Genomic DNA, 18,481 nt, shown 5'->3' with positions numbered 1-18,481 from the left:
GCCATTGGGGGGGGTGCAGCTTGGTCCTTGTCACATTCAGAGAGTCCTACATGCTCTGGGTGCAGTGTTTCTGGAAAATATAGCAACTAAAAAAGATAAGTTCAGGGGACCTTTTAACAGTTCTTAACACTTTCCAGCCTAATTTTAAACTGCATTCCTTCTTGGGACCACTCTAATCTAGCCAAACTGGTCTTTTTGCACATTACTCATTTCCATCTTTGTGCCATTGCACTGGTTGTCCTCCATGCCTCAAATGCCCACTTCACTTCTAGCTCTTTTGTTTTCTTCAAGACCAATTCAAGTACCATATTCTATACAAAATCTTGATCTCCCCAACTCACAGAGCCTTCTCCCTCAAGATTCTCTTGTATTTATTCTGTACATTTTCTGGATGTCCTCATTTATGTGTATTTTGCCTTCAGGGCAGGGATTGTTTCATTTTTGCTTTTGTCTCTTTAGCACCTAGCAGAGTTTCTAGAACACAGTAGGCACTTAATATTAATAAGTGCTTGCTGACCGATTATAAATTTACCCTGGACCTTCACTGATGCTCTGGAATCCTTTAAAAGAAATCTCTCTGGTTCTCTGTCTTTCTCACTCCTAAGTCGATATATATGCGTATGTACATTCGTACATGTAGATAGATGTCATGCATCACTCCCCTGGTACTTCAGTAAAACATAACCTTGACAGGAAAAATTGTCATGTTTTCACTTTTGCATCTAGCCTAGTGCTTTAATGGTTGTTGACTGTTTTTCTCAGAGGACCAAAAAGACATCACTATGTTAGAGTCAAGTTACAGTGTGTCCTTATTTTTCTAGTTCTATAAAATGGTGATGTAGGAACTAAGTTCCTACAGGTGAGGAAGATTGTACACAGAGAACTAAAATGAAAAACTGGTGCTTGGCCAGAGAGAAAGCATATACCATATCATTTTCTCAATTAGAGTTAATGAAGGTGAGCTGAAAGCCTCTAGTATGCAATGTCTTAGTCTTCCTTAATACTACTGATATTATTCCCTTCCCATATTGGTCTGTCTCAGTAAGAATGTAACGTAGAAATGTTATTGATTCCTTTTCATAAGTCATAAGAATTTTTAGCAGGACACAGTTTCTTAAAACAGAAGTGCTATGTTAATATAAAATTTTATTATTCTCGTTACCGGAGAAGTAATAAAAATTCAAATAGTGGGAGCCAAGAGGAACAGCAGATGGACATTAGGTCCTAAACACAACAGACCATATGTTTAGTGTGTCTTTCCTCTCACCACAGCTGTTGCTGCTCGTAACTACCATTACTATTAAAAGCCTTATTTAAAAAAAAAAAAAAGTGATCCCTCTGACACTCTTTTCCAAGTGGGAACTTACTGGAACATTATTGATCCTCATACGACTCAGTGTTCTTCTGTAATAGCTGAAATCATTCTGTATAGCAGGATTTGTCATCTAGAATATAGTGTACAATAATTAGCATATGTGACAGCATTCATATAGCAAGTGTTAACCTAATGATTTACTGAAGATACTGGATAACTTGTGATACTGTCTAAAAGCAATTTATATCTAAGTTCAAGACCCCTCCTCCCTCCAAAATCTTAAGCACAAAAAACCAAAATTTTAGGTAATCTTCTGGTAAAAAATCCCTCTACTGTCCCATAATTTTACATAGTTATTGAGAACCTTTGTAAAGTTGATTCATCCTTTTATAACAAAATACATATGCACATCACAACTTCCCCCTCCCAATGAAATAAAATTTAGAAAAATTTGAATTTGCATTACATCATGTTCAAGTGAATATTTTATGGGCTTATTAGCTTAGTATAGTTAAGTCCAAATAAGCTGACTTTCAAATTGGGCGACCATTCCCTGATAAAAGGAAGATAGCCACTCTGAACGAGTAACAAAGTTCTAAGACAGTGGCAAATAAAGGTGTTTAGTTGGTGACTTAGGACAGGGGTCAGCAAGGTGCCAGTCCAGTTATTCCAATAAGGGAGGAAATTTGACATAAAGGCTAAAAAAAAGCACTGGATGGGGCAGCTAGGTGGCGCAGTGGATAGAGCACCGGCCCTGGATTCAGAAGGACCTGAGTTCAAATCCGACCTCAGACACTTAACACTTACTAGCTGTGTGACCCTGGGCAAGTCACTTAACCCCAATTGCCTCACCAAAGTGGGGGGTTGGGGGGCCCCTGCACTGGATTTGGAGTCAATGGATCAAGTTCTGAACTCTAAGTTGCCACATGCTCCCAATGTGACCTTGGGTATATCATTTAACCTTTAATTAGTTTTCAAATATAAAAAATAAAAGGGGTTTGTGCTACACTATATATATAATTTTATATATATATATATATATATGTATATATATATATATATATATATATAAAATTATAAGGTACTCTAAACTTTGCAAAATGTTTTACCTATATTATTTCCTTGAGCCTCCCTCCTTTTAAACTACAACAACCCTGGAAGGTAGGTACTACAACTACCCCATTTGCTAGAAGAATTTAAGTCTGAGACATTACATGCATAACCTAGGATCATACAGCTAGTAAATGTTGGCGAGGGAGATTGAACCCAGATATTACTGACACCAATTCTAGAGCTATTATTTACTTTATGACACCCCCTTTAAGTAAATTCACAGTTCTAAATCTATGATCCTAAGTCCATATTGAAATTACTTGATGCAACAGGAAATAATGTCCTAATTATTCCCCCTAAATGTTTTCTGTCACCTCTCCCATCCATGCTCCAAATAGTGCCAAATTGATATTAATAAAGTATATATCTTATCATGTCACCTTCTTGCTCTAGAAGCTGCAATGGCCTTTAGAATACGATACAATTTGCTTTGTCCTTTAAAGACCTTTACGATCTTTCTCCACTACTGATTCATATTTATTAAATGTTATTCCTCTTCATGTACTCTATTTTCCAACCAAGATAGTTCACTTGCTGTCTTTCACAACTGATACTCCATCTCCCATCTCTCTGTATTTCCCTCATCACTGAAATACACTCTCTCCTCACCTCCAACTCTTAGAATTCTTAACTTCTTTCAAGTGCCTCCTCCTACATGTTAATTCTGAATCTTTCAGTTGCTAATCTCCTTTCTCCCCCAGTTGCCCTCCACCAATTTACTATGTCTGTGTATGTCTATCTGTGTGTGTAAGCTATTTATCTGTTTATGATGTATTCCATCAATCAAATTTAAGCTTTTTTAAAGCAGGAGCTGTTTTGTTATTTGTTTCTCCAATACCTAGTACAGTACTAGGCACATAGTAGATACTTAATAAATGTTTGCAAGACAAAGTTTATAGTATCATAAGGAATTTATGTTAGGCAGTGAGGTGTCATGGAGAAACGACCAGCCTTGAGTCAGGAAATCTGGGTTCTAATCCTTCCTGTCCAAAATACTGGCTGTGTGACCCCAGTATCTAGACAACATTCTAAGACAAGGTACCAAATAATGGCTGAAATGCATTGGTAGAAGGAGTTTCCTCACAGGAAGCTACCTACACCCATGAAATCACTTAGGGATGAAGAAAATGGAAAAGCATACAAACAGATACATGCATACCTACATCTATCTATCTATCTATCTATCTATCTATCTATCTATCTATCTATCTATCTATCTATCCATCTATCCATCTATCTATCTATATCCATATGTTCATATATTCAAGAGAAAATTAATGTCACCCAAAGAGGCTATATGACTTAACATTCCTACCAGAAGTACCACCAAGATTTTACAGTCTTGTTTTTTACCTAGGTTCATTGTGTCTGCTTACTATAAGTTGCTTTGCATTCAAGTCTTAGATTCATGACAAAAAATGAATAAAAATATTCCCCTTAAAATGCAATTATTTGTGCAGGTCTACAGATTTTCTCTATTAATGAAATAAAAACTAATTTAACAACATTCACAAAAAGCAAAAATTTTACCTTGAGTTCATCAAATCGGAGGGTGAAATGAAGAATCTCTGCAAACTGTTTAGCAAGAGCCTGCTCCCGCTCTAGGTGCTGTGTTGGAGAATATGGGGTACTTGTCAAGGCTCCCAGAAGACCTCTCAATGCTGCCTCTTAAGAAATCAAAAAATGGAAAGTTCTTTGTATTTATTTGGTATTTATCAACTAAAAATATAATCCACAATAGTGTTTTAACAATTCTCCCCCTCCCAAGTTTTTAAACACATACTATCAGTAAAGATAAAATATTAGTATAAAGTTTTTTAAAATGAGAAGTCGAGAGTAGTAATCTTATAATAAAATAAATTCACATTTTAAATGTAAAAATATTCAGCCAGAAATAGAACAATTCCACATTTCAAAAACAGAATGAATTAAACTTTTGAAATGCTATATATTTAATAACTCAAAGAAAGTATTAAAAATGTTGAATAAAATATATCTACATGAACTGAAGCTTATTTCAAAATAATTCTTTAAAAAAACTATTACAGATTAAAAAAATAAAAAATAAAACATAGACTTTGTGTATTTATGTCTTGTGATCAAAATATTGAGGTTACTTCCTTATACAGTTACAATAGCTATGCAAACTTAAATAAACAGTACAAATTTTAGTTTAGCTTGTAATTGATCTCATAGTCTAAAGCATTTTAAGCTTTCAAAGATAAATTCTACAGAAATATTTTTAGGAGGAAGTGTATATTGCTATGGAAAGATTTAGATAATAAACTTATTAGACAATACAATTTCACTTTTTTCTTTTAGTACCGTTTTCTTTCAATCATTTAGTATAAGGAAAAGATAGCTTTTCTTATCATCTTGTTTGTCATGTCAAAAGTGTATTCCACTCTGAGATATTCCATAAATAAGGGCATATGTTATAAATAAGTAAATTAACTTAAAATGCTATACTTTTAGAATATTAGGTTAATAAATATTACAGCCCTTTCCTCTATAAGGTTAAGTAATAAGCATCAAAATAGTGATTTATCTTTTTTACTACACTTATACCTTATCTAAACAAAGACCTAGAAATCAATTAACTAGATCAGAGATTTGATCAGATCAGTGATTTCACTAGTGTAGGTAGTTCCGGGTATGGAATGAAACTAATGCAAGTGGGCACTTTCTCTGCAATTTATTGTTTTAGAACGTTGACGAAGGCACTGAGAGGTTAAATGACTTGCCTAGGGTCACACAGTCAGTATGCATCAGAGGCAGGAGTAGAACATAGATCTTCCTGACTCCATCGTTAGATCTCTACAAACTACACCATGTAGCCTCGCTAAAGAACTTACCGCCATAACCAATTCAAATCATACCAATAAATGGCAATTGCAGAAATATAGAACACAGAATGTTTCAATGGCACCTACTTTGTAATTATAAAATCTGGAAATATTTAATTGTGTACAGATTAATGTTTCCTATTAAGACCTACAACCTATATTTCAAAATTTAGCAGTCATGCATATCAGCCCTTGCCCACCAGCTAGAAGATGAGGAATATTTCCTAGTTAGGGGACTGAACTGGTAGATAACTTCAAAAGTCAATTTTAAGGGGCAGCTAGGTGGCACAGTGGATAGAGCACCAGCCCTGGAGTCAGGAGTACCTGAGTTCATATCTGGCCTCAGACACTTAACACTTAACTAGCTATGTGACCCTGGGCAAGTCACTTAACCCAAACTGCCTCACTAAAAAAAAAAAAATTTAATTTTTTTTTTTAAAGTCAATTTTAAAAGAATACTCTACCCCTGCTAGAAATGTCCGTTTCAAACATAGCTGTGTCCTAATCACTTTATTGATGAAGCTGAACACACTGGAATTCCTGTTGGGAGCAACACCCAACTCTGCAATTCTTAATTCCAATAAAGCTTAGGTCGTTATTAAATGATTGACTTCAGATGCCAAGCTGAAGGCATCTAAAGGCACACCTTGTGTTTGAATGGCATATAAGTAGAATTGAAAGTAGTATAGTATCAATAGGAGCTTGGAAATGTCAGAAGTTAGAACTTGATGATATGTAGCCATCAAAGGCCCAGATTTTAGGACTGTAAGGGAAATACTAGATGCAACGTGAATTAGAGTCATATTTTAAGAGTAAATGATGTACAATGACACTTAAAGCTCAGCTCACTTTAAAGCTTTACTATTCTTGTTGCTATAGAGAAAAGGATAATACTTACAACCATCTCCCACCCTCACTATAATTCTATTTTTATGCAACATTTCAATAAACTTCTCCATAGTATAAAGGACAAATGGTAATTCTCCAAACTCCTGAATTGAAAAAAATATTTAAAATGGCATTTCATATTCAATGTATAATCCATTAATTATGCCATCTATTACTTAAAATGTACATATTATTAAATGTTTTATCTTTCTATTCTCTCTCATTTATATATCTACTTCTTTAAAATGATCTTTCTTCAATTATCCAAGAAAACAAATGATCAACTGTCTCCAAATAGAAAAGAATTTCAAAGGAAATAGCTCATGGTGTCATGCTATGCATTTGACGCCAGTATGCCTTTTTTGACCCTCATTGGACTAATATAATTTGATCTTGCCATAATGGAAGATGAAGTAGAAACATGTGAGAGAGGAATCAAAAATAATTCTCTCTTTTCCCTCACTACTCCCTAGCAGTTCCCTCTATAATGTAGGACAAGACAATAAATGTTTTGGGGGGCAGCTAGGTGGCGCAGTGGATAGAGCACCAGCCCTGGAGTTAGGAGTACCTGAGTTCAAATCTGGCCTCAAACACTTAACACTTACTAGCTGTGTGACCCTGGGCAAGTCACTTAACCCCAACTGCCTCACTAAAAACAAAACAAAACAGACAATAAATGTTTTGGTCTTAGAATCCCAATTTATGGCATAATTCACTATGCTTGGACTGATCTCAGGAATGATTTTGATATAAATTTAGACAATCTAGAGTCATTCAAAGGCCAATTCCCATGCATGGAAGAACTGTAATAATCTGTCATAAAAGGGTGACATTATGCTATGAAGCTGCCATGATGAAATCTTTTGAGCCTGCATACAATTAAGGTTAAACCTTGTTAGAAGAACTAAGAAAAGTACTCTTGTACAAATTACACACATATTTCCATCAAAGTGTTTCAAGAAAATTAGCAATTAAGAAAGGTGGGACTGATCAATGAGACTACATTGTATTTAAAATTCCTTAATATGAAAATTTAGCCAAAATTATCAACTCCAACTTTAAGAGCTCCATTTAACATCTTTAGTAATAACTATTTTCCTTATTAGGCTGCTTATATATTTACAATATTTTCAACTTACCTAACCTCTGAGAAAATTCATAAAATTTCTTTAGTTTGCCTACTAGTGGAATAACTGCACCCCATGCCTTCTCTTGCAACTTCTCATCAGCTGGATGTTGTATTGCCTATTAAAAAAAAAAAAAGATATGTTAGACTAAAGAAAGAAAAACTACTACAATGCCCTTTTGAATTCAGGAATAGTGTACAAATATCCTAAAACATCATATATAGAAGAGAAAAGTGGACTTGTAGTCAGGGGCAACTGGGTACAGATTTCATCTCAGTCACTTAATGTGGCCCCAGACAAGTCATATAACTACCTAGGTTTCCTCACTTTTAAAATGGGGATAATAATAGTTTCTGCTTCAGAAGACTATTGTGAGGATCATGTAAAGAGCTTGGGAAACCTTAAAGCACTTTCTATATATCAGTTATTATTATTATTATTATTATAAAAGGGATTACCAGGCTTCTAGACACATCCCTTATGTAATAATGACCCTCACTTTTATTTTTATAGGGGGGGAAAGCAAACTCTGCATTAAACAATCTGTAAAAATAATTTTCTTAGTGTCTATTTTATTGCGATTTTAAAATTCATAATAATTTTATTTTTAAAATTTCAAATAAATAAAATAAAAACAAGATACAGGTAATTACTGATAAAATCCTTACAATGTTCATGCTTATAATTTATAATAGTATCATTTTTATTGTGATGCTTGAGTTTGTTTTTCAACACTAAGTGTCTCAAAAGTAAAATTAATGATCTTAGTACTCAAAATACTTTTTCATTCAGTAAGATATTTTGTTTTTATAAGGTACAGAATTCCTTTTTTACATAAATAAGGTATTATAAGTATAAAACCAGTATAGTCTGATAAACTTGAAAAGGCTTTTTTTTTTACCCGTAGCCAAAATACAGTAAGATTTTAAAATTCAAATCCTTGTTTCAATATATTATCCAAGCCAACTCTATGAACCTGTTTTGTTCAAATAAAGAAAGATTAAATGTATCATATTTGTTTTATGGCAAGTATGTTCCTTATCCCTTCAAATTTTAAAATATGTCTTTAAAATAAATTGAGAAATTTTTTGGAACAGTGATAAGTGAGGTCTTAATCTTCTCATTTATTTTCAAGGCACATCATTTTAAATGTGAAAAATATTATTCTGTAAATTATACATACCATAAACTTTTTCATAAATGCAGTCATTTGAACTTTATGAATTGCCATATAAAAACTGAGAATCTTGTACAATATATGTAAAATAGTAAGGCTTACAAAAATACATATTCCTGTTTCAGGAAGAAATCATTTGTTTATCTTTATATCTCTGAGAAATGGAAATTTCTTATTTTAGCTCAAATAACTTTTGAAATACCTTGTGATGAAAAACTCAATTATTTCCAAATATGTTAGTATCTCCATGTTAAAATACAATTGTATAGTCTTTCTTTTAATGGAATGTTCTTTATAACATTAGTCTTGAAGCAACTTGAAAAAACATACATGTTTTACACCCATTTATCAAAACAAGTTTGGTTTTTTGCTTGTGAGGTATGCGGTATGGTCCAAATTGCACAAGGGAAAAAAGTCTCGTAGATCTATTTCAAAGTGACACTAAACTCTATCAATGCAGAATCCAATAAAATTTTCTCACATCATTATCACTTTCATTTTTTAAAATCTATCAATTTTAACTGAAAAAAGATTTTCCTCCAAATTGATCACAAAGATCTTTAGACATAAAGGTAATTCTCTTTCTCCTTATTATCTGCAAGTGGATTCATTCAAAGCTTTACATATGATTTGCTAAACATCATTTCAACAGTATAAAAAAGGCTAAAGGTAGAACCAATGTTTTTCCTCTGGAATGAGCAAATCTGTACTTAGGCTTATATGAGGCAAACAATCCTTTTGGCATCACAGACTTGATTATGGGAAAAGTTTACTTTTACATATCAAAAGGAAATGAGGGGCAGCCAGGTGGTGCAGCGGATAGAGCACTGGCCCTAGAGTCAGGAGCACCTGAGTTCAAATCCAGCCTCAGACACTTAACACTTACTAGCTGTGTGACCCTGGGCTTAACCCCGCTTAACCCCAATTGCCTCACTTTAAAAAAATAATAAAATTAAAAATTAAAAAAAAGGAAATGAGTATCTGTAGAAAAAAATTGTCTTGTTTTACCAATTTATTCTTCTGTATTAGGGCTCATATTTCTTTAGCTGTTTTTAAGTAGTGACCCTATTTGGGGTTTTCTTGGCAAAGAGACTGGAGTAGGTCGTCATTTCCTTCTCTGGTTCATTTGTACAATAAGGAAACTCAGACAATCAGGGTTAAGTGACTTTCCCAGGGTCACAGCTTATAAGTATTTGAGATCAGATCAGAACTCAGGAAGAGGAGTATTCCTGACTACAAGCCCAGCACTCCATCCACCTAGCTACACAGAGCTCATAGTAGATGAAGCATTGATACAAAGAAATAAGCATAGCAGTCTTTTCCCATCATCCTACACATTGCTGCTGAATAATTTTCCTTTTACACATTAACTAACTATGCCATATCCCTACCCAATCATCTCTAGAGGCTCTCTATTGCCTCAAGGATGAAATATGAAACTCCTCTGCTTAGCTTTTAAAACCTTTGACAGTGTGACTCTGACCTATCTTTCGAACCCAATGAATATTACTCTTCTATTCTGCATGCAAGGCAAATTGGCCTTCTCCATCTCTTTATCCATTTCTTTTCAATGGATAAACCCCAGTGCAGGAAATGCATCTGCACCTCTGTCTCATAAAATCCCTCTCCTTCCTTCAGGATGCAACTGAGGCACCATCTACATGAAATCTTTCCTCATCTCCATAGGTGTTCTTACCCTACATCCCAAGCTACTTTGTCTTTATCTTTATATTAATTTGTATTTTCACTTTATATTTATCCTGCATATATTTAATAAATACTTGTATTCTCCTATTAGGATTTAAGCTTTCAAGTAGTGATTATTTCATTCACTGTTTTGTTATCCCCAAAGCCTAGCAGAGTATTTATCATTATAGCAGGCACTTAATGTTTATTAATTGATCAATAAGAGTACTTGTTTTTGAGGGGGAATTTGGGGGTTGGTTTGTTTTTGGTTTTAGGGGGGTTTTTTTTGGTAATAGGAGTACTTGTGAACATGTAATGGATCACATCTTCTGGATTTGGACTTCTTTCTTTATGATTCTGCTATTTAAACTTTGTATATTATCTCTACTTGTCCTCATTCTGCTACACCCTTAGATTTTCTTTTTTCAAACCAAATTAATTTCACTTTTAAAGGTAACAAAAAGGCAATTATTTAAATTCAATTTTTGAACATTTTAAATTACTATCTAGAATATTTCTTGAGTTTTTTCAATGCTTTAAAAATTATAAGTTTCTTGGATTTATTTTAACAAGATGATTCCACCAAAGTAAATGATTTAATTTTATTGTACTTTTCACTTCTACATAAAAATTGTTTTACATAAAGAGATTTCACAAGACATGTTCAAGTACAGCAAAGTGTGATGCCAAGAGTAATTTGCATAATAAGCTTATATATTTGATGGCAACAGTGGTAGACTGCGCCCATATTAAAATCTAACAAAAGTTGGGCAGCTAGGTGGCGCAGTGGATAGAGCACTGGCCCTGGATTCAGGAGTACCTGAGTTCAAATCCGGCCTCAGACACTTGACACTTACTAGCTGTGTGACCCTGGGCACTTGCCTCACTTAAAAAAAACCAATCTAACAAAAGTCAACAGTCTGATCTCATTAGCAGGTACTATATTGAATAATTACCACACTGCATTCACTGTCAGCCACATTAAAGCTAAATATGTTAGTATCTTACCCCTAATATTAAATCCTAAACTTTTTGAAGGCAAAGACATGTCTTATCTAAATTTCATATCTGGGCACCTAACATAATGCTTTACACACATTTGATGTTTACTAAAACGTATAAACAATGTAAATAGAAAGTAATTTTGAAGAGGTAGGCACTAGCAGTTAAAAGGGGAGGGATTTAGGAAATCTCATGTGGAGAGGTAGCATTTGAGTTGAGCTTTGAAAAAAGCTGGGGGGGGAGCTAGGTGGCACAGCGGATAAAGCACTGGTCCTGGATTCAGGAGAACCTGAGTTCAAATCTGACCTTAGACACTTGACACTTACTAGCTATATGACCCTGGGCAAGTCACTTAACCCTCAGTGCCCCACAAAGAAAGAAAAAAGCTGGGAGTTCTAAAGGCAGAGGTGAGGAAGAGGAACATTTTAAGTAGGTGGGTCAGCCTATACCAAGGCAAGGATATGGGATATAGAATGTTATATATGAGAAACAGCAATTAGACCAGTTTGGATTGACCAAAGAATGTATGAAGAGGAGTAAGGAATGTGTAGTCAGTCAGAAAAAGTAGGATGACACTATACAGTAAGGGAATTTGAAGGCCAAAGTTAGTAGTTTATATTTTATCCAAGAGGCAACAGGGAACAATTTAACTTTTCTGAACAAGAAAGTGAAATAGTCAGATCCTTTTTATAGGAATATCATTTAGCAACTATGCAGAAAACGGATTCCAGAGGGAAGAGACTAGAGGCCAGATGAATAATTAGGAAACTATTTTCAAGAGCCCAGGCAAGAAGAAACGAAGGTCTGAATTAGTACTGTGGTGGCAACGTAAGTAGAAATAAGGAGATGGAAGTGAAAAATACTGTGGAGCTATAATCAATTAAAACTCAGCGACTGAATAGATATGAAAATTTAAAGATAATTCAAGGATAGCAAACTGGGTGATTCTTAAAGTTGTACCTCAACAGAAGTAAATTAGGAATAGAGGGTGGGTGAGTGTGTGTGTGTGTGTGTGTGTGTGTGTGTGTGTGTGTGTGTGTGTGTGTGTGTGTGTGTGTGTAAGCCAGAAAGATGAGTTCTATTTTGGACATGTTGAACTTTGGCTCCCTACAGGACATCTAGTTGGAGATATCCAATAGGCAACTGGTGCTGTAGGACTAAAGCTCACAAGATTAACAGCTCAACAAAGACACCTAGAGACTTTACAGGAATAAAATAATGTCTTCTATGACAAATCACTCATTCAAAATATGTATTAGGCCTGTAACTACATCAAATACTCAATTCATAAGATCACAGGAAAGTCAATAAGCATTTATCAGCACCTACTATGTGGAATGTCTTGGACTACATGCCAGTGATATGAAAATAATAAAATTGCCCCCCCCCAAGCTTACATTACCTACTGGGGAAAATAACATATAAATTAATCAATTAAATATAATATTAAAAGTCAATATGAAATCATGGGTGGGATGCTTAGGAGGGTTAGGTGTTCTAAGAAGGTCAAACAGAATGTCATCTTTGGGAAACAGCAAGTAGGCCAGTATAAATAATGTACAATGAAGAATAATACAGATGAGTTTGGAAACATAGGCTGGAGCCACATTGTGAAGAGTTTAAAAGGCCTAATAGGGTTGTATTTTAGCCTAGAAGCAATCTGGGAATTATTAAAGCTGATTTAACATGGGAGTAATATAACCTCATCTTTGCTTCAAGAATATCAGTTTGGTAGGTGTACAAAAGACAAATCAGAAGAGCTGGTGAGAACCATTAACAGCCTATTTCAATAGTTCAAGGGAGGATATGGAGAACCTCAACCAAGGTAGTTACCCTATGAGTGTAGAGAAGGGAACAAATGTGATAGTTGTTGTGAAAGTAAATTAATCAACTCTTGGTACCTCATTGGAAATGGGATGTGAGATGGATTATTAACAGCTGAGGACAATTCCAAGGCATTGAACCTGGGTGAACTAGAAGAAAATGCTTGTCATGAGAGCATAAAATCATTTTTGGTGGTACTTGCTTTCTTATTTCCCCCCATAACCTTTCCAATGCTTCTTTGATCTTTTAAATATTTTGATCAACTTCCAGACATCATTTCCTTACATTCTTAGATAATACTTAAACCAAAAACCCAAACCAATAAAATGAAATTCAGTGTTCATAATTATAAGGATGCATCATTTGGGGATAGTTTATATCTCTATGACCTCCCAAAATCCTTATCCTCTAAGATGCACAAATTAGAGTTCATAGAATGGAGTCCATAACAAATTAGTCACAAAACTAAATAACTTGAAATTATTAAGACAGTCTGTTGACATGGGGTTTTGTCCCTGTTTTTCTATTTAGTGTTTAATAACAGCTTTGTAAAAAAATTACCTTCATTTCACCATAACAAAGAATAAAAAGGGGGGGGGGGGAAGAAGCTCAATAAAACTAACACATAGAGCCTGACCAGATATGAAGTGGTTCACACCCATAGCTGCCTACCTTTGAAAAGAAGGACGGTGCATCTTCTCATCTTTTCTTCAGGGGCAATTTGGTCATTCTAATTACACAGTTTTTGATTTGTTTGGGGATTTTTTTGCCCTTCTTCCTATTAAAAAGCTGCAGTCATGTATATTGTTTCACTGGTTCTGCTTACTCCACAAAGTGTTAGCTCCATATAAGTGCTCCCATGATTCAAAGAATTTTTCATATTCCTCATTTCTTACAGCAAAATAATATGCCACTGCATTCATGTGTCACAATTGATTTAGTCATCTCCCAATTGAAATTCTTAGTTTTAAAAGTCTTTTGGGGGGTCATGGGGGAGTGAAGGAGAAGCAGGGAGGGGTAGTGTATAACTGAGTCTTCTGTCACAAGGCTGGAACTACAAGCAGTCACACATAGGCCTGATCTCAGGCCTAGTCCCAATACTTAGTAGGATGGAAGCTTTAACCAGCTCCCATTTTCTGATTTGGGAGGTTCACTCCTTCTTAAGCAGCCTGGTAGGATCTCATCATAACTAGTGTTAGACTTAATGCACTTAGTGTTTGAGGCAGAATTTGAACCTATTTATTTTAGTTCCAAATCCAGAGCTTTATCTGCCAAAGTATACTACCTCTCACTCAGATTTATTACTAAATAAAATAGCTTTTAGAACACCATCTTGCCCAGAATCAGTCATACTTTATGTCAAATAAAACTTTTTAAAAACTGAGAAGAGGGCAGAGTCAAAACTGTGGAGTAAAGGGAAGGATTTGCCTTATCTCTCCCATATCCCCCTTAGAAAAACTTTAAAACAACACCTCAAAATGAGTTCTAGAGCATCAGAATCAACAAAAGGTTGGGGTGAAACAATTTTCTAGCTTCAGACAATTTAGAAGGTCAGCAGGAAAAGTCTGTCTAACTGGGGTGATAATAGAGCCAAGTCTGCAGCTCAGGCCATACTTGGGAAGATCACACCTGCCAAGCTATCAGCAGGTCTTGAGGGCAACTGAATCAATAGCAGTAGCTTCTGGAGCTCTCAGCCCACAGACCATAAGGAAGTCAGTCAACTGGTCTAAAAAGGGATTACGAGGCACCCTTTGCTGGCACTAGGAGCAGGACTTGGTTGCATTGTCCATATGTCACAGTCACAGGGCAAGAAGGAAGACAAGCACTAGTATATTAGGCATGCAGTCACAATGTAACAGAGAGCCAGGGCACAGTTCCAGGGTGGAGAAGAGTCCTTGGGCTGCTTAGAGATCAGAGCACAGGCCAGGAGAAGAATGACCACACCTCTCCTTAGATCATACCACCATGGAAGAACTAAAGACTTACAAACCCCAGAACTGAAAAAAAAAGAGCACAAAAACCTTGAAACTTGGGATAGTGCTCTTACTCCAACCCAGAAGCAGAGCCCTCCTTTAACATAAAGTTAAAACTCAAGAAATAGGCTGGGAAAAGGAGCAAACAACAAAAAAGAACCTGACCATGAAAACACACACTCAAAAAAAAGACAACAAATTCAAAATTGCTACACTCTAAGCCTCAAAGAAAAATGTAAATTGGCTTCAGGCCCAAAAAGAATTCCTTTTAAAAGCTCAAAAATAATTTTGAAAATCAGTGAGGTGGAAAAAAATTGGGAAATTAAATGAGAGTGATGCAAGAAAATGATGAGAAAAAGAGGCAACAGATTAGTAAAGGCACAAAATAATACTGAAAAAAATAACTAAAGAAAACAAATGGGCCAAATGTTTGTTTGTTTTTTAAAAAGGCACAAAAATCCACTGAAGAGAACACTTAAAAAAGGAAAATTCAACCAAATTTAAAGAGATCTACAAAAATTTACTGAAGAACTCATTAAATAGCAGAATTGGCCAAATGGAAAAAAGACATATAAAATCTCAATGAAGAAAATAATTCCTTAAAAAAATAGAATTGGGAAAGTGGAAACCAATGACTCCATGAGACATCGAGAAACATTCAAATAAATCCAAAAACAAAGTAAAATGTTTCATTGGAAAAACAACTGAACTAGAAAATTCAAGAAAGATAATTTAAGAATTAAAGCCATGCACTCAAAAATAGCCTAGACATCACCTTTCCAGAAATTATCAAGGAAAACTCCCCTGATTTCTTAGAACTAGAGGGCAAAACAGAAATTGAAAGATCACCTCCTGAAAGAGCTTCCAAAATGAAAACTCCAGGGAATATTATAGGCAAATTCCAGAGCTACTAGGTCAAGAAGATGATGAAAAATGCTATGTACCCCCAGAGAAAGAAAGAATTGATGGAGGCTGAATGCAGATCAAAGCAATTTTTTAAAATGTCTTATTTTCTTGGTGGGTTTTTTTTTGGGGGGGGGGGAGGCTATGTTTCCTTTTACAACATGATTAATATGTTGTGAATGATTGTACATGTATAACCTTTATCAAATTTCTTGCCTTCTCAATGCAGGGACTTGGAAGAGAGCAAGAGAATTTCGAACTCAAAATTTCTGAAAATGAATGTTAAAAATTGTTTTTACACGTAATTGGGAAAAAATAAAATAATGAAATTATACAGCAAATAGCAACTGATTTCCACAACAGAAAAAAGGTCCTGAGGCTACTTGCTTCATGAAATAGAGCTAATTTCTTTTGGCATAACCTGCCTAAATCAAGAACTTCCACCAGTCTCCACAAAATTTTGTACATCTTTTCTCTCTACTTCCCAAATTTATCTTCTCTCACCTAAAGAGCTTTTTGTACAGTACCCTACTTCAAAGTTTTTCATTAAGTAAGTTATTATTACATAAAAGTTTCAGATATCAGATATTACTCTAATTTTTCATAAAGAAATTAACCAAACTGTGAAAGTCAGGAGTACTAAAAAGTATTAGGTCCTAGTTGAGTGGTCTATGCACTAAAACCTATTGTTGTTCAGGCACTTTAGTCATGTCCGATTCTTCATGACCCCATCTGAGCTTTCCTTGGCAAAGTTACTGTAGTGGTTTGTCTTTTCTTCTCCAGTTCATTTTACAGATGAGGAACTGAGGCAAACAAGGTTAAATGACTTGCCTAGGGTCACACAGCTATTAAGTGTCTGAAGCCAGATTCGAACTCAGGAAAATGAGTCTTCCTGACCTCAAACCCAGAACTCATCCACTGAGCCACCTAGCTGCCCCAATAAAATTAGAAAAAATCAATGGAAGAAGCAGTCTATCAAAAACAAATTTTTTAAAAGTATTCGTGTCATCAAGTGATTAGGTTTATTTTAAAACACTACTGGGGCAGCTAGGTGGCGCAGTGGATAGAGCACCAGCCCTGGAGTCAGGAGTACCTGAGTTCAAATCCGGCCTCAGACACTTAACACTTACTAGCTGTGTGACCCTGGGCAAGTCACTTAACCCCAATTGCCTCACTAAAAAAAAACAAACAAAAAAAAAAAACACCCCACTACTGACCAACAAGGAGAGAACTTTAAAATTTTTCTGGATCACAATATTCAAAAGATAAATATTACCTAAATACTTATCCACAGAGAAGAACAAGATTAGATTGTTCAAGTCCTATTTATTCTTTTCTCATCTACATTAATGAATTATTGTTTTAAATAAAATATCCTGCTTTTGTTAATCACTGACAGAATTAAGAGAGTTGTGGAAAATTAAAGTACATCTGATAGCGCAACAGTAACCCAGATTCTTATTAATACATAAAAGCTCAATCTAGGTAATTCTTCAAAAACAGAAGTTTAGACAGAAATCTGATCAATGTGTTCACTGTTCATCCATAGATCAATAAAATATAGAATTCTATATTATACCTAAGAGAATAATAAAGAATTTGGTTAGGCCATGTGTAATTTAAAATTCTAAATGTGGGTTCTAATCTGTTCCCCCAGTTTTGGGGGAAACTGACTAAAATCACTGATAAAACGATTTTAGGTTTTTAAGGATTTATTGAAAGATAGAAAGAGAAAGATTGAGAACAGAATTCCTACAGCCTGGCAATCCTATCTTTCCTCAATTCCCCTGTGAAGTCCTCTGGAGTCTCTCTCCTCCTCCACGGTGAAGTCAGGAACCCAAAGAGACAGAGCTCCCTGCACAGGCTCTCCTTCCTCCTTCCTGTCCCCTCCCAGAAACAGGAAGTTCTTCAAGCTGGTTGGTTGACTGGACTGGAAGTTCAAAGTTTCTTAGCTTCTGAGAACCATGCTTTCTTAAGTACTCTCAAGTACCAGCCAGATGGGCTTAGAATCTAGTCAACTATAAATCAGCCAGTAATCCACTCAGGTGGGCTCCTGAGTATCTGCCAAATCTCATCTATAACATTCCATTATCTTGACAGCCATAAGCAATATAGGAAAAATCTCTATTGTAGAATATTTTGATTCTCTATTTCAACACTATTTTCTCGCAATTTTTTATTTTAAAAAAACAATTGAGGGGCAGCTAGATGGCGCAGTGGATAGAGCCCTGGCCCTGGAGTCAGGAGGACCTGAGTTCAAATCCGCCCTCAGACACTTAACACTTACTAGCTGTGTGACCCTGGGCAAGTCACTTAACCCCAATTGCCTCACAAAAAAAAAAAAGGCAATTGAAATTAAAATTCTACTTTAAAAGGAAAAAGTCTCAGAGTTTAGTAAAAGAAGATTTCAACATATTCTGTTAATGTCTGAAAGTGAATTTCTGAAAATATGTTTAACCATGCTTTACCTCTCGTATCTCATGGCCAGCACCTCTGTATGATTGTAAATCCTCCAGGATTCCTTCTGCATCTTTTAATACTACGTTCACCTGGTTATAAATTTCCTTTTCAGATTCTGTAGGCTGGGCATCTAAATACCAGGAAATCACAAGAAAGTTACAAGGATA

General features: G+C 35.2%; 1 protein-coding gene across 9 annotated transcripts in view; it reads right to left on the bottom strand.

Annotated features, from left to right (window-relative positions):
* The window catches only part of CYRIB (CYFIP related Rac1 interactor B), a 193,993-nt gene that overhangs the window by 11,923 nt on the left and 163,589 nt on the right, over window positions 1-18,481 (bottom strand). For all 9 annotated transcript variants that reach the window (XM_043966666.1, XM_043966711.1, XM_043966657.1 and 6 more), the window contains 4 exons: window positions 18,323-18,444; window positions 7,302-7,407; window positions 3,959-4,095; window positions 1,368-1,445 (listed from right to left, as the gene is read on the bottom strand). In XM_043966666.1, coding sequence (XP_043822601.1) covers window positions 1,368-1,445; window positions 3,959-4,095; window positions 7,302-7,407; window positions 18,323-18,444 — 443 coding nt within the window. The remainder of the gene's footprint in view (window positions 1-1,367; window positions 1,446-3,958; window positions 4,096-7,301; window positions 7,408-18,322; window positions 18,445-18,481) is intronic.

Source organism: Dromiciops gliroides, chromosome 1, assembly GCF_019393635.1.
Source record: "Dromiciops gliroides isolate mDroGli1 chromosome 1, mDroGli1.pri, whole genome shotgun sequence".
In the NCBI taxonomy this organism is placed as follows: Eukaryota; Metazoa; Chordata; class Mammalia; order Microbiotheria; family Microbiotheriidae; genus Dromiciops; species Dromiciops gliroides.
Note: the sequence above shows the minus strand (reverse complement) of the source record. Positions and strands in the feature narration are given on the sequence as shown.